Here is a 13,357-nt window from a genome sequence, read left to right on the forward strand (position 1 = left end):
CTGTTTGATAGGGGGCTCAGTTTGTGGGGACCCTGAACAGAAGTGAAACGTTAACCCGTTTGAAAGTCATTCTGAGGACGCTGGAAGAACCGCCCTAAATCTGTCAGAGCTAATCTGTGATTGGAGCAAATGGGTTGACGGACGTCTCTGTAGCCTTTCCCTATTGGACAGAGAAGCGAGCGGTCCCGCCCAGGAATTCGGCTGACGTCACGAAAGGACAAATCGATTCATCGCGAGGTCATCCAGCCTCTACGAGCAGCCGGCTGCGGTAAAGCGGAGGCGCCATCTTAAGACTCTGAAAGTGAGTTTGCCCGTTATACGTCCTCTACGTTAGATAGAACTTCGGTACTCGTTACAGGAGGGATATAAACTGTTCGCTGTTTTAGTGCTTTCCAATTCTGTGTTTGCGAGGCCCCAAAAAGGACCGTAACCTTGGGCAACCCTATCGAGTTAGCTTAGCTTGTCCGTTAGCAGCGCTTTAGCCTCCGCCTGAATGGAGGATAAGACGTGCAGATATAACCACGCAGAAAGGTCAAAGTCACGGTAATATCAGGCAGCTGCTGACAATAAATCCTGGCGGTGTTGGGTGTGATGGGAAAATATCCGCGTTTAGTTCTCACTCCTCATCCAGTTTAGCAGCCCTTAGCTTTAGATGCGCCTCGCGTTGGATTAGGTTACTGCTCAGCTCAGGCTAACGGTGTGCATTTTGACCACTGCAGCTCCGCCGCCATGTACCCGACTTCTCTGACGCAGCTGGCGAGGGCCAACCCGTTCAGCGCCCCCCTCTTCTCCCTCCAGAAGGTGGAAGAGCCCCAACAGAGCCTCGGCGGACAAAGGCCTCGCAGACTGGCGGCGGCCGCGACATCAGACGGTAAGCCCCGGCGGCAGGCTCGCCTCGTCGGCCGGCCGGCCGGCGGAGCTAGCATTAGCCGCGTCGTTAGCTTCGGGGTTTTCACCCCAACGAGACACGGTTCTACTCCGCAGGCAAAACGCAGATGTACGCCATGCGGCGTGAGTCGTGCCGGGCCTCCGGAAGGATTGGATTGGACATGTTGAATGGTTGGGAGCAGTTTGCAGCCAGGCCTGTACGGTGGCCCGGGCGTCCTGTGGAGGACGGGGAAGGACAAATAACTGTGTTCACTTGCTGTGAAGCATCATTCGTGTAATCATTAACCGAGAGCGGCCCCTGAAATATATCTGGCCGTGTTGTAAAGCTTTGGCCACACTTATTTTTGATTTCTGATCACCTTTAAAGTCATTGCAGCAGATCCCATGACCAGGTGTCTGAATGCTGCACGGTTCCCCTCTTCCTGAGCAGCCAGGCGGCCTGTCTGTAACACTTTTACTCCCCTTTTTTTGTTTCTTCAGAGGGAGACAGTTGCGAGTTCGGCTCTCAGAAGTATTTAGTCCTGTGTGGTTTTGGTGGGATTCTGAGCTGTGGCACCACCCACACGGCCGTCGTGCCCCTCGACCTGGTCAAATGCAGAATGCAGGTCTGTTCTTTTCTGAACGCAACGCCATCCCCGCCAGTCGTTTTGTTTTGTTCTCCCCCCGTTGGTACGCACCAATCTGCATGGTGGAGGTTTTTTTTTTTTTCTTTTTTTTAATTCGCATAATCCCGTTTTGTTGCTGTGACCATAACATCACCGCATGCCATCACACCAGTGTTGTCGGTGTATTGCAAGGTAGAGGTCAGCGGAGCAGACCCTTGTAGGAAGTGTCTTCACTTTCCACACTTGGTTACCGGAAAGTGGAAATAATCAAGTATGCAGGCTGTTACAATGAGCTTATGTCCACATAGAAAGGTAAAAGTTAGTCGGGCGTTGGCAAACTGGATTTTATCTCAGTATAAAGGACAATTACATTTATAAAAAATTTTGGTTTCTCGCTAGGTTGCAGCTAAAGTCAGGATTTAAATTCATGCCTATTCAGCACAATGGGATATAATTTGTTTTGCCGTTTCTCACCTGGAAGTTAAGACCCCAAGTTCCTAGTGGGCGTGGGGCTCGTTTCCGTGTCCAAGCGGCACTGGGCGAGGTGTGAGGTTCAACCTGGACGGATCTCCAAGCGAGCGCGGCGACGGGTCTAGGCAGGCACCCATTGACCCCCGAAGCATGGGGTTTAGGGAGACCGCTTGTCCAACAATAAGTCCAAGCGCCCAGAGAGAAGCTGTGCCTAAGCAGGAGGAGCATGCAGACCCCACGCCGAAGGTCTGGACAGGAAGTCTGGAAAATAAAACCTGCACTTACATACTGCTTGTTGCAGAAGGGAAGCATGGGATATTCTGATGGACACCAGCAGATGACATGGCGCCTCCAAATCATCAGTGACTGTGGAAAGTTCACTCTGGACTTCAGGCAGCGTGGATTCTGGGCCTCTCCTCTTGTTGATCTCTACTTTGGATCACGGGGCAACTGTCCAGGGAGGACGTCTTTGTTTTAGAAGGTTTTAACTGAAGCGGTTGGACAGTTGTAGTCATGTCCTGGAGATGTCTGGTATCTCTTGAATGAGCTTAGCTTCACCAACCTGAAGGCTGCAGTTATTCCTGGAGCTCGTGCTTCTTGTTCTACCACACTTCCTTCCCTCCGCTTTCCAAAAATAAGCGTGGACGGCTCGCTCTGAACTGCCAGCTTGTCTAGCAGTGACATTTTATGGCTTGGCCTCGTTGTGGACGGCCTTCCGGACAACCTTCACGTCAAGTCGAGTAGTGGAAATACTGCAGTAACCTGTTGGAGCGCAGCTGTAGTTCAGATCATCACAAATATTTAATGAAGCATCAGTTTTTTTGTTTAGTCCTTAAGGTATGCACTGCTCTTTTTGAAGGACGTGTTCAGCGTGGGTTGGAAGAAAACGATGGTTTTAAATTGGCAAAAACCGAATGAATTGAATTAAGTCTCAAAATGGTTGATTCTGTAATGTGACAAATGATTATTTTCTTCTTTAAATCATCCTTTGAGTGATTTTTAATGCATATCCGCATGTTTTGTGGCAGAGCTTATGAAGGAAGAGTCCTAGCTCAGAGCTTCTAGTCAGAAGTGGTCATTGGGTTTGGTTTCAGTTTTCCAGCTGCTGACTCTTCCATCATAACCGTCTACCTTTTGTGATTGTTTCTCATGTTTTCCCCCTGTGTTGCATGTGACCCGGCATGCTGCATGCGTGTCCTGTCTCCCCCTCCCTATTACCACAGAGGATGTCAGCTGCGAGTTTGGCTCCTCCAAGTACTATGCCCTGTGTGGCTTTGGTGGTATCCTGAGCTGCGGCCTCACACACACCGCAGTGGTGCCCCTCGACCTTGTCAAGTGCCGTCTGCAGGTGTGTATGGAAACAGAAGCTGACAACTGCAGTGGGGCGTGAACGGCTTCCCCAAGTGATCCGCAGTGTAACTTTGAGATGTAGGAGGTCCTGTTGACTCCAGAGAGTAAGTCAGAGCGCTAGAAAAGTCGACAGAACCACAAATTAATGCTAAGTTCCAGGGATTTATTCATGTGCGACCCTGATTGGCAGGTTTACTATTTGTTAGCCCAGACAGCAAGTTTAGCTTCAAGGTGCATTTAGCTTCACAGCAATGCAAGTTCATGATGGCAGGTTACAGAATAGAAGCACTTCACAAAGATTTTACTCTGAGAGATGTAAAATTTGGTGCCAGAGTTAAGTAACTCTCATAAAAAGTTAGATCCAACAGGTTTTAAAGCGGTAATTTAAAACGAAAGCTACAATTCCACCTCTAGTATCTGCAGCTTAATATTCTGTTTTGGTCAAAAGAACCTCTAAACAGGTGGCAGGCTTTAAATCTTCCATTAAAATGACAGCCAGTGTTCATGACCTCCTCAGTCAGGGTCAGTTTAAGCATCTCTGCTAAATTTACACGTCCTGGCTTGGTTCTATGGCACCTAGTGCATAGGCTCAGACAACAATCTCATAAAGATGTTTAACAGGTTTTCATATCAAAGCCTAAAGGATCCTGTTGCGAATATTTTTTCCTTGAATGTTCACTGTAAATCTTCTTGTCATCAGGTGAATCCCGATAAATACAAGAGCATTGGCAATGGCTTTGCAGTGACCGTCAGGGAGGATGGCATGAGAGGCCTGGCCAAGGGCTGGGCCCCTACCTTCATCGGCTACTCCATGCAGGGCCTGTGCAAGTTCGGCTTCTACGAGGTCTTCAAGATCTTCTACAGCGACCTCTTGGGAGAGGTGAGTTTAGCTTCCCGTCCTGGCAGCTGTTCACAACCCGGCCTTGGATGCACTTTTCCCGCGTTTGACCTTTGACCTGGGCCGGTTGCCGGCATCAAGGTCTCCTACCGTTCTAGGAAGCTATCCTTTCAAATCCACAAACCCTTTCAGCGTGCACTTCCCACAAGTTGAGATTTATTGAGATGCCAGCTAAGGGCCAAAGTTTTCTCCGGCTGCATGTGCCTCTTATTTATTTATACGTCAGTAGCTCACTCTGGTTTCATACAAAGTTTTTATGAAAGATTATCACGTCCTGCTGCCGTATTAGATGATGTGTTTTATGCTTAGTTTTTGCCCATTTTGTTAGTAAATTGTTTTTTAGTTTATGATTATTTATGGAAGTACATAGTGCACATGCGCAGCAGGGGTTAAAACAAGGAAGCGGCTATTAGCATCTCCTGGGGGAAACGACGAAGAAATGTCCAAAAAATTTGATTCCAAGAGTGAAAAGACTGGAATGTCGCTGGGATTACAGTACGAACGTTGGTGTTCACTGAAGCGGACGCTAAACCAGCCGATCTCTCAGATGTGACGCAGAGTTGATTGACATGAGTAAATGTTCTGATATGAGACTCTTAAGGTTGCTCCTACATCGTTTTATTTAATTAATAATGGTATTTGATCACGCCAAGCTGCCACTTTACTGAGGGGCGTTTTAGAGGGTCAGGCTCGGACCGGTATTGTTAAATTTTGAGTTATTAAGTGATACTGTCGCTAGATGGCGCCACATCTGTTTATACCTGCTAATCGCACTGGGCCTATTTTTAGCAACAAAAATGACCATCAAAACATTATCAGGATGGGAGGCATGGTGTATATAACCGTATTTTATAATGAGCGGTTTTTCTTTCTTTAAAGCATAAAATGTGGCTGTATACCTTTAAACCATGCAGAGAAACTACAGCAGTCAGACTGTAACTGCTGGCTCATGTGCATCAGCCACCGCAGTGTTACAGGTGAGCTGCTCACCTCGCTGAAAGGTCAGCCTGAGGTCAGCGAGTCCTTACGGTCTTAGCCAACATGTGTAGCAGTAATTAGGGTCAAACAAGGTGAGGCACCGCTAACCTGGTGCTCTTTCATAACAGCATGTTAAACATTTGCAAATCAGACCGCACAAAGGTGAAAATGTGTATTAAAAAAATATATATTTTTAGGCACCGCTGTTCCAAAACACACTGAATTGTGACACATTCATCCTGATGTCATTGTGAAGGGGACTTCATGCATTCTGCATAAACTGATCCGCCAGTCAGAAAGCAAGTAAACAAGAATTGAAGCTAAAAAGCGTACAAAGTAATGTGTTGGATTACTAGACAGAGGCTGTGATTACTTGTAAAGAAGCCATGCCACTGCCCAGCTTTCTTTTTTTTAAAACTTTTAGGGAAAAGACAAACCTAATTTTTCATTACCTTTAGACTCACTTCTAGCCGGATGGGGGAAACTCTTCTTCCTACCGTATATGGAAACTGCTGCCTGTCTTTTTGAAAGGTTCTTGGTTTTAAACCTGCCGCTGACTGCTTACAACTGAAGTTGTTTATGTCCTGTTGTGGCGTGTTCTCACCATCCAGGAAAACACCTACCTCTGGAGGACATCACTGTACCTGGCCGCCTCAGCCAGCGCAGAGTTCTTTGCCGACATCGCTCTGGCTCCCATGGAGGCTGTGAAGGTCCGTATCCAGACCCAGCCCGGCTACGCCAACACCCTCAGACAGGCCGTCCCTAAGATGTTTGCAGAGGAAGGACTGTGGGCGTAAGTTTGCACCTCTCCTTTGGTGAGATCGTTTTAACTGCTTTAAGAACTGGAAAAGAATGCCTTGATTGCAACACGCTCCTTAGATCCACCTCTGGAGGGCGCTGGTCTTTGACCAGAGCTCCTCGGCAGCTTTCTGGCTGTACAGTTGGAGGTGCTTGAGTCATTGGCGTGTGAGAGCAGTCCACCCGTCCCCCAGCCCAGCCGCTGCACCGGCAACCCAGTCGTCAGACCGGGAGCTCCCAGTGCAGCCAGTCTGGGGGACAGACAAACCTCAGTCAGTTTAGTGTCGTGTAACTTGTAGTTGCAGTTTAAACTGAACTTTAAAGCAGCGCTGTGTAACTTTTAGCTACTAGGGGCGCTAGACCTGTAACTTCCAGGTTTAGCGCACCTGAAGGCCACTGGCAACACTGCACTGAAGCAAATTAAACAGCCTTCGTCCGTGTTTTGGAATCTGATAGCAGACCAGTTTGGACCAGCAGATGGAGAAGTCATGGAGTTTAAAAACAAGACTACATTTACCCCTATAGGTTAAATCCTACATCAGAGAGCCAGAAATGTGTCTGATGGGGTTGGTATCGTATCTGTTTTTGGGTCACATGACCCATTCACTCATAAAAACTCATAGGTGAGTTTTTGGGAGCCGCAGCCCAACTTTACGTGGTCATTGATGAATATTGACCCAAAAGGGTATATAATATCTCAAATCAAGCTAACACTTGGGTCAAAACTTACACGGTGCTGCTTTAACAGAGAATAAACTTGTGTTGAAACAGTTTTCATCTACTGTTGCTTCGTTTGGAGCAGATACTAAAGCAGCTCTCAGGATGATGGAAACCTCATGAGCTGGATCAGTGTTTGCTATACACACACACACGGCTAAACTTGATGTTTGATCTTGGCTCAGGTTCTATAAGGGCGTGGTGCCCCTGTGGATGAGGCAGATCCCCTACACCATGATGAAGTTCGCCTGCTTCGAGCGCACCGTAGAGCTGCTGTACAAGTATGTTGTCCCTAAGCCCCGCAGTGAGTGCAGCAAACCCGAGCAGCTCGTTGTCACCTTCGTGGCCGGTTACATCGGTGAGTGTCCCGTCATCCCATAGAGCTCAAAGCTTTTAATGTGCTCTCGTGGACAGTGCTGTTTTCAGTTAATTCTATCACTGGTCAGTGTGTGCTTGTTGTGTAATAAGACTTTAACCAAACATGCAACAAAACCTGTAACTTCATTAGACATGAAAACTGAAAAGCTGAAATCTTGGAGATTGAAATGAGACTTGAATGTGGCGTAGCTGGCGCTGATGTTCTCCCCTTTGTTCTGTTCACAGCTGGTGTGTTTTGTGCCATCGTGTCGCATCCTGCTGACTCCGTGGTGTCCGTGCTGAACAAGGAGAAGGGCAGCACAGCCGCCCAGGTCCTCAAGAAGCTGGGACCCAAAGGTTTGTGTCAACATGAGTCGGCAGCACAGCCTTCCAACACGCTCCTTAGATCCACCTCTGGAGGGCGCTGGTCTCTGACCGGTGCTCCTCAGCAGCTTTCTGGCTGTACAGTTGGAGGTGCTTGAGTCATTGGCGTGTGAGAGCAGTCCACCCGTCCCCCAGCCCAGCCGCTGCACCGGCAACCCAGTCGTCAGACCGGGAGCTCCCAGTGCAGCCAGTCTGGGGGACAGACATGCAGTTTGCTTAGCTTAATGCTGGTTCTCAGTAGGGTTCTTAAGAATCAAATCTTTATTGCCTTTAGGTAACCTTGATGAAATCTTGGCGATTCACACATACCGTATTTTTCGGACTATAAGTCTCATCACTCAAAAAATGCGTCATAAAGAGGGAAGAAAAAACATGTCGCACCGGATTATACGCATTTATTTAGACATTTATTTCACACAATCCAAGACTAAATACTGACATTTCATCTGTAAGGCAGTTTATTAAATGACCCAGCTGCATTCACAACTGGCTGATAACATGGACCTGAGACAGGTGAATGAGGTAAATTAGCAACTCCAACCAGCAAGGTTTTATCCAGCGTAACTGGCCATTACACTGAAAAATGTCATAATTATGCCTAAATTAGACCGTGGGTGTAATGGTGCTACGTGCTAAGCTAAGAGTACGACACGGATGTTTCAGAGAAACATGAAGCTCACGTGCATCAGCAAAGTTGTAACCTATCCACAGCAGAGCTGTAAGCTAGCGCTAGCTGTTATTAGCTTCGCCGACAGCCCAATAACGGGGTTCTGTCGCGGTCTGTTTCCTTCGAGCTGCACCACGCAACTCTCCCCTGTGTGAATCCAGACTGAAACAGCAAAACAACACACAAACGTGTTCAGTCTTTGTTGTGTATACGTTAATGTTTCAGTTCATTTTTAAGTTAAGATGACCAGATTTCTGGAACGTCTCTGATTTTGTTGAGAATTTGTGTCTGGGGGTTAGTTTGTTTTGCCTGATCTGCAACGCCGATGGGGCGGGAAGACGCGTTCGACTCAGCTCTACTACTACGTCGGGACGGAGGTAGAACCGGGTGAATTCTTCTGGTTGCGCTAAACTTTTCTACTCCATCTTGATACACTGAAGTCGGGGAGATTGCCAGGGTCAGGTCATCAAAAACCGGGACAGTCCCTGGAAATCGGAGACATCTGGTCACTATTTTAGGTGGTAAAGGAGCTGGCTAGTTTTCACAAGCCTAGCGAGCCCTATTGTGGCTATAGATGGTAATGTTTACTCCTTGGTTCATGCCTTCAAGATTAATTACCATTTAGTTTGATATATAAGTCGCAGGATCGGCCAACCTTATGGTAGTTCTTCCCAGTTGATGAGATTGAGATTTTGGAGTCAAAAAGGCAGAAGTCACTGTACAGTACAGAGTAAAATACAGTGTTTGTATTTTATGAATGATTGTATCAGACAAAACACTGAATTAGAGGTTGAAAAGCGTGCAAATGGTCATTAGCAAAAATTTGAATCTTCAAATTAAAGAACTGCGTAACTTGCTTGGATGTCCAAACATTACCTAAGAGAGTACGCGTGCAAATGAACATTAGCATTTTAGAGACTGTCAATGATTCTTGATACAATCCAGAACCTGTGGAACCAGCAACATATAACAAATCATGAACTGGGCTGGTGGTTTGTTGATTCTCAGCTCGGGGCGATAGCCCTCACAGCTTTGGGGAAAAAAGCTGTTTTTAATGAATCCTGGGTGAATAAACTGCACTAGAACAACTCTAGGCATATTGTCTTATTTTAATCTACTCCTGATGTGTGAACCAGTGTGTCTGTGTCCTTTTAGGTGTATGGAAAGGTCTGGTTGCCCGTATCATCATGATTGGTACTCTGACCGCCCTGCAGTGGTTCATCTACGACTCTGTGAAGGTGTACTTCCGCCTGCCCCGCCCCCCTCCCCCAGAGATGCCCGAGTCCCTGAAGAAGAAGCTCGGCCTCACAGAGTGACACTCCCCTCCCATCACCACCTCAGAGTCCTGCAGTCCCCAACTGAAATTTCCAAAACGCACTCTGCAGTTTATTCTGTCCTCGGCCCACACTGAGCAGGGGGCTGCTCCTTTTCTCACTGAACAACCCGGAAAAGAAGAGAAGGCGGCTGCTTCTTGCTCATTATGTTTTGACAGTAAATATTCAGCTATAGAAACGCCTGTATGGTTTTATTGACCCCTGTCTTAGAATAAATATGTGGAAATTCTAATAAAATTTCCTTGAAAAATGGTAATTTTGTTTTTGGACTCTATGCTGTGAATAAAAAAATGTTAGATGTAAGGTAACGTGGGATTTATGGTCAGCTTTCTTAGATTCATAATCTAACTTCTTGGGCTCCCTGCTTTTATATGAAAGGGTTTGTTTAGAATCGGGGGCAAAAACCTTGCTCCAAGTTGTACCCAAGAAGTTATTGAAACATTGCAATGAATGGCAAAAGAACCTTATACTGTCTCTCAGGGTCTAACCTAAAAGAGCAAAACCCAGTTTAATGTGGAGTTGGGGAACTTTCCAGGTCCAAATGCAGAAGAGTCGTTCTGTTCTGCAGAACATAAAATTACACTGAGTTGGTATTCTTTATGAAACGGTGAATCTGCACCTAACCTGTGTTATACCTGATCTGTAGGCAGATTTCTGGTCTTGCCACTGATTTCTTTCAATTTGCTTATAACACCAATTCACAACACGTCTCAAGGCAAAGAAACGCCAGTTCAGTCAAATCATGCAGACATTACTATTCCATTACATATATGTTCCAATCTATATAAGGGTGTTCAGACTGAGCCTCAGCCTTGGGGTTCATCTAAATACCCTTGATTAACAACTCATTAGCCAAAGAGGAAGTGTGTCAGCGGTTGCCACAAGTGCTGTCCGAATAGTGCAATCACTTCCTCTCGTGGCTACTTTAGCCTAGGAACCTTGCAACATCCCTTACTGGTGCTATAAGGTATCCTACAATCCTTGCCATAAGTGCTGTCTGAAAAGTGTAGTTCATAGACATTTTATGGTGCAGTCAGTAAAGACGAAAGTAGGAAAAGGAGCCTGTATGCTTCCTATCATAGTTCCTTTAACATAGGGAACTCACAATGTTCCTTACCGGTGCTAAGGAGCTATTAGGAATCCCACAATCCTTTGCATGACATCCTAAGCACACAATGTCCGGAGAGAAGAGAGCGTGCACTTTGTAGTTCTTTTTCGGAAGGCTGTAGACCCAGATTGGACTAGAATCATCCACGTGTTTCTGTGGCGTCATGACATCGGAGTTAAAGGCTGTCTGAAATCCCCCTTTCCTCCCCATGACAGTGTTCTTACTGTTGACCTCATGAAAGGTCAGGGAACAGGACCAGAGAGCTATAAATAGAAGGTTTCAGATGCAGCCATGGACTGAAGAGCAGCGTTTCCTATCTTCTTTTTACTAAGAAGGTTTTCTCTCCTGAGCTGTGAATCCCTGCAACTCCTCCACAGTCACCCAGGGGTTCCTGCCTGCCTCTCTGATTAAGGCCCTCCTCCCCGAGCCTGTGAGTTTAGGTGGACATTTCTGTTTGGTCCACCTTTATTCCACATGTTCAGATGATGGATGTGAACTTCTCCACAAAGCAAAACCAGCCCCCCTTTTCACTATAAATCCCGGCATTTAAATACCTTGGAAGGGTAAAAGGAATCCCAGGTAATATGTAATCTAGGTTTTCAGTCTGACTCATTCTTTCTCTCTCTCTCTCTCTCTCTAGATGGCACATTTTACTTTTAACTAGGCATGGACCTCATCGTCAATACCATTCAGACTCAAAATAGAAGAGCTGAAAATATGGCAAAAAATATTTTCAGCCCATTAATACTGAAGACAAACATCAATTAAGTTGTTTCATAGTTTTTTTTTTAGAAGTTTATTAATATTATTCCTCCACTGACATCTTATACTATTAACTGCAAGTACAGACCGAACAGCAGGTGGTGCTGTTGTCACAATTAGAAAGCTTTAGAAGGCCTGGACAGAAAAAAAGCAAAGCTGTCCTTGTTGCCCCCACTATTTGAGAAGCACTGACCTACTAAGCAGCACCGTTCCAACCTATAGGAAACTTGAACTGCAGTAGCCACACTTCAACCCAGAGAGGTCAGCAATAAGGCCAAATATAGTGGAATTATTGCAGAAACAAGTTAAAGTGAAAATGGAGCCCAAGCTTTTGCTAATTATTATTTTTTTGCCTATTAAACCCTTGAGGATCTCCAGCAGTTGTACCGCTGCTGCTGGCATGTTAAAGATGAGCAATTTGTTCATGTCCAGATCTCCTATCCATCTCTTCAGTAATTAAAATGAACTAAAATGAATATGAAGCTTATTTTAATCTCCGAGATTTGCTTGGTTATAAACGAACCACTGAAATCAATCAGACATTTACCGTTCAATTTCATCTGACTGGATTATTTCTTTGTTTTAGTTTCCAGTCAATGCTTAAAGCCAGCAGCAGTTTGAAAATAACGTTTGTGGAATCAGGCGTTCTCTCCGGTATATAGTGAGCCTCAAACCGCTGGCACAGCAGGAGCATCTCCAAAAACGCCAGGGAACTTTTGCAATCAAGCATTATCATGATAAACCGAGCAGATATTTGAATTTTACACAGCTACATTAAACATCATCATCATCATCAAAAAAAAAAAGCAACTTGCATCACAGAAAGTTACAGTTTTTGCCGCTTCCTTCCACTATCGCTGCTTTCATTTGACCAATCTGCTATGACCCCGCTCCTCAAAATTCCTGGAATAATCTAAAAGCCCTGGCCCTGGATGAGTACCTTTTAAAGTGTGGACCCAAGAGATTAAAATTACTCTGGTAGAATTGTGTTAAATCGCACTTAGAGCTTTCAAAATCCTGTGTAACGGTTGAAAGTCCCTGCAATGAAAAATGGGCTATGACTTACAAAAACCAAGACATGTGAAATCACACCAGTTCCCACTAGAAATCAAAGTAAGATCTGTGTCCTCGCCCACCCGTGCGTCCATGTAATGCTCGCTCCTACCTCAAGGAACTGCTGACCCTACAAACCACAGGCCCCGATTGCAGAAAGCTTCATCCCTTCATGGTTTCCCTAGGACCAAATGTTAAACCACAGGCCTTCTCCTTAAAGGCCCGTGGACACATGTAGAAGTCAGGTCCTGACCATGTGAGGCCACCACAGACTACAGAGTCACTGACCTGTCTGCTGTGTCCCTGGGTAATGCCGTTTAGACTTAGACTTAGACATCTTTATTTGTCATTTTGTATGTACAGAGTGCATACAGAATGAAATTTCGTTGCATACAGCTTGTAATTAAAAGTAAACAATTGAAATGTAAACAGTGCAGGAGAAGAGAACAATGAAAATCATTTGTAGGTGCAGAAATGATGGTGCAAAAGGCATTTGTGCAAAAATGCATTTGGAAACTGCAAGTTCGGCAGCATTTGTAATGCTAGATAAAGATGCAATGGTGCAAATGTGCAAAAAGTGGTGCAGGGTCCAGTTTAGAGTTCAGCAGTTCAACAGTCTGATGGCAACAGGGAAAAAGCTTTTGCAAAACCTGGTGGACCTGCAGCGGATGCTGCGGAACCTCTTCCCAGAAGGTAGCAGGGAGAACAGTCCATGGTGGGGGTGTGAGGGGTCTTTTATGATGTTTCGGGCTCGGGACACACAGCGCTGGGACGAAATGTCCTTAATGGAGGGAAGAGGAGCCCCGATGATCCCTTCTGCTGTCCTCACCACTCTCCTCACGTTCTTCCAGTCGGCGGCACTGCAGCCTCCACACCACACAAAGAGACAGCTGGTCAAAATGCTCTCTATGGTGCTTCTGTAGAAGGTCGTGAGGATGGGCGGGGGCAGGTGGGCTCTCCCCATCCTCCGCAGGAAGTACAAGCGTT

At 46.0% G+C, this 13,357-nt stretch overlaps 1 protein-coding gene and 2 non-coding genes across 4 annotated transcripts; all 3 read left to right on the forward strand.

The window, feature by feature from the left end:
• Nucleotides 1-176: 176 nt before the first annotated feature.
• LOC118556175 (phosphate carrier protein, mitochondrial-like) lies at nucleotides 177-9,703 on the forward strand. Of its 2 annotated transcripts, none has more exons than XM_036149266.1 (8): nucleotides 177-301; nucleotides 720-871; nucleotides 1,369-1,493; nucleotides 4,015-4,194; nucleotides 5,802-5,983; nucleotides 6,891-7,063; nucleotides 7,309-7,419; nucleotides 9,269-9,703. In XM_036149266.1, the coding sequence occupies exons 2-8, from the start codon at nucleotides 730-732 to the stop codon at nucleotides 9,427-9,429; spliced, it is 1,074 nt and encodes a 357-aa protein (XP_036005159.1). In that variant the 5' UTR covers nucleotides 177-301; nucleotides 720-729; the 3' UTR covers nucleotides 9,430-9,703. The 2 variants fall into 2 exon arrangements, with proteins under 2 accessions (XP_036005159.1, XP_036005160.1); XM_036149267.1 differs by lacking the exon at nucleotides 1,369-1,493 and adding an exon at nucleotides 3,188-3,312.
• Nucleotides 6,056-6,255, forward strand: LOC118566646. The gene has a single exon (XR_004933180.1). It is a non-coding gene; the product is annotated as a small nucleolar RNA SNORA53 (small nucleolar RNA).
• On the forward strand, nucleotides 7,455-7,654 carry LOC118566647. Its single transcript, XR_004933181.1, has one exon. It is a non-coding gene; the product is annotated as a small nucleolar RNA SNORA53 (small nucleolar RNA).
• Nucleotides 9,704-13,357: the final 3,654 nt, after the last annotated feature.

Source organism: Fundulus heteroclitus, chromosome 17, assembly GCF_011125445.2.
Source record: "Fundulus heteroclitus isolate FHET01 chromosome 17, MU-UCD_Fhet_4.1, whole genome shotgun sequence".
Taxonomy (NCBI): Eukaryota; Metazoa; Chordata; class Actinopteri; order Cyprinodontiformes; family Fundulidae; genus Fundulus; species Fundulus heteroclitus.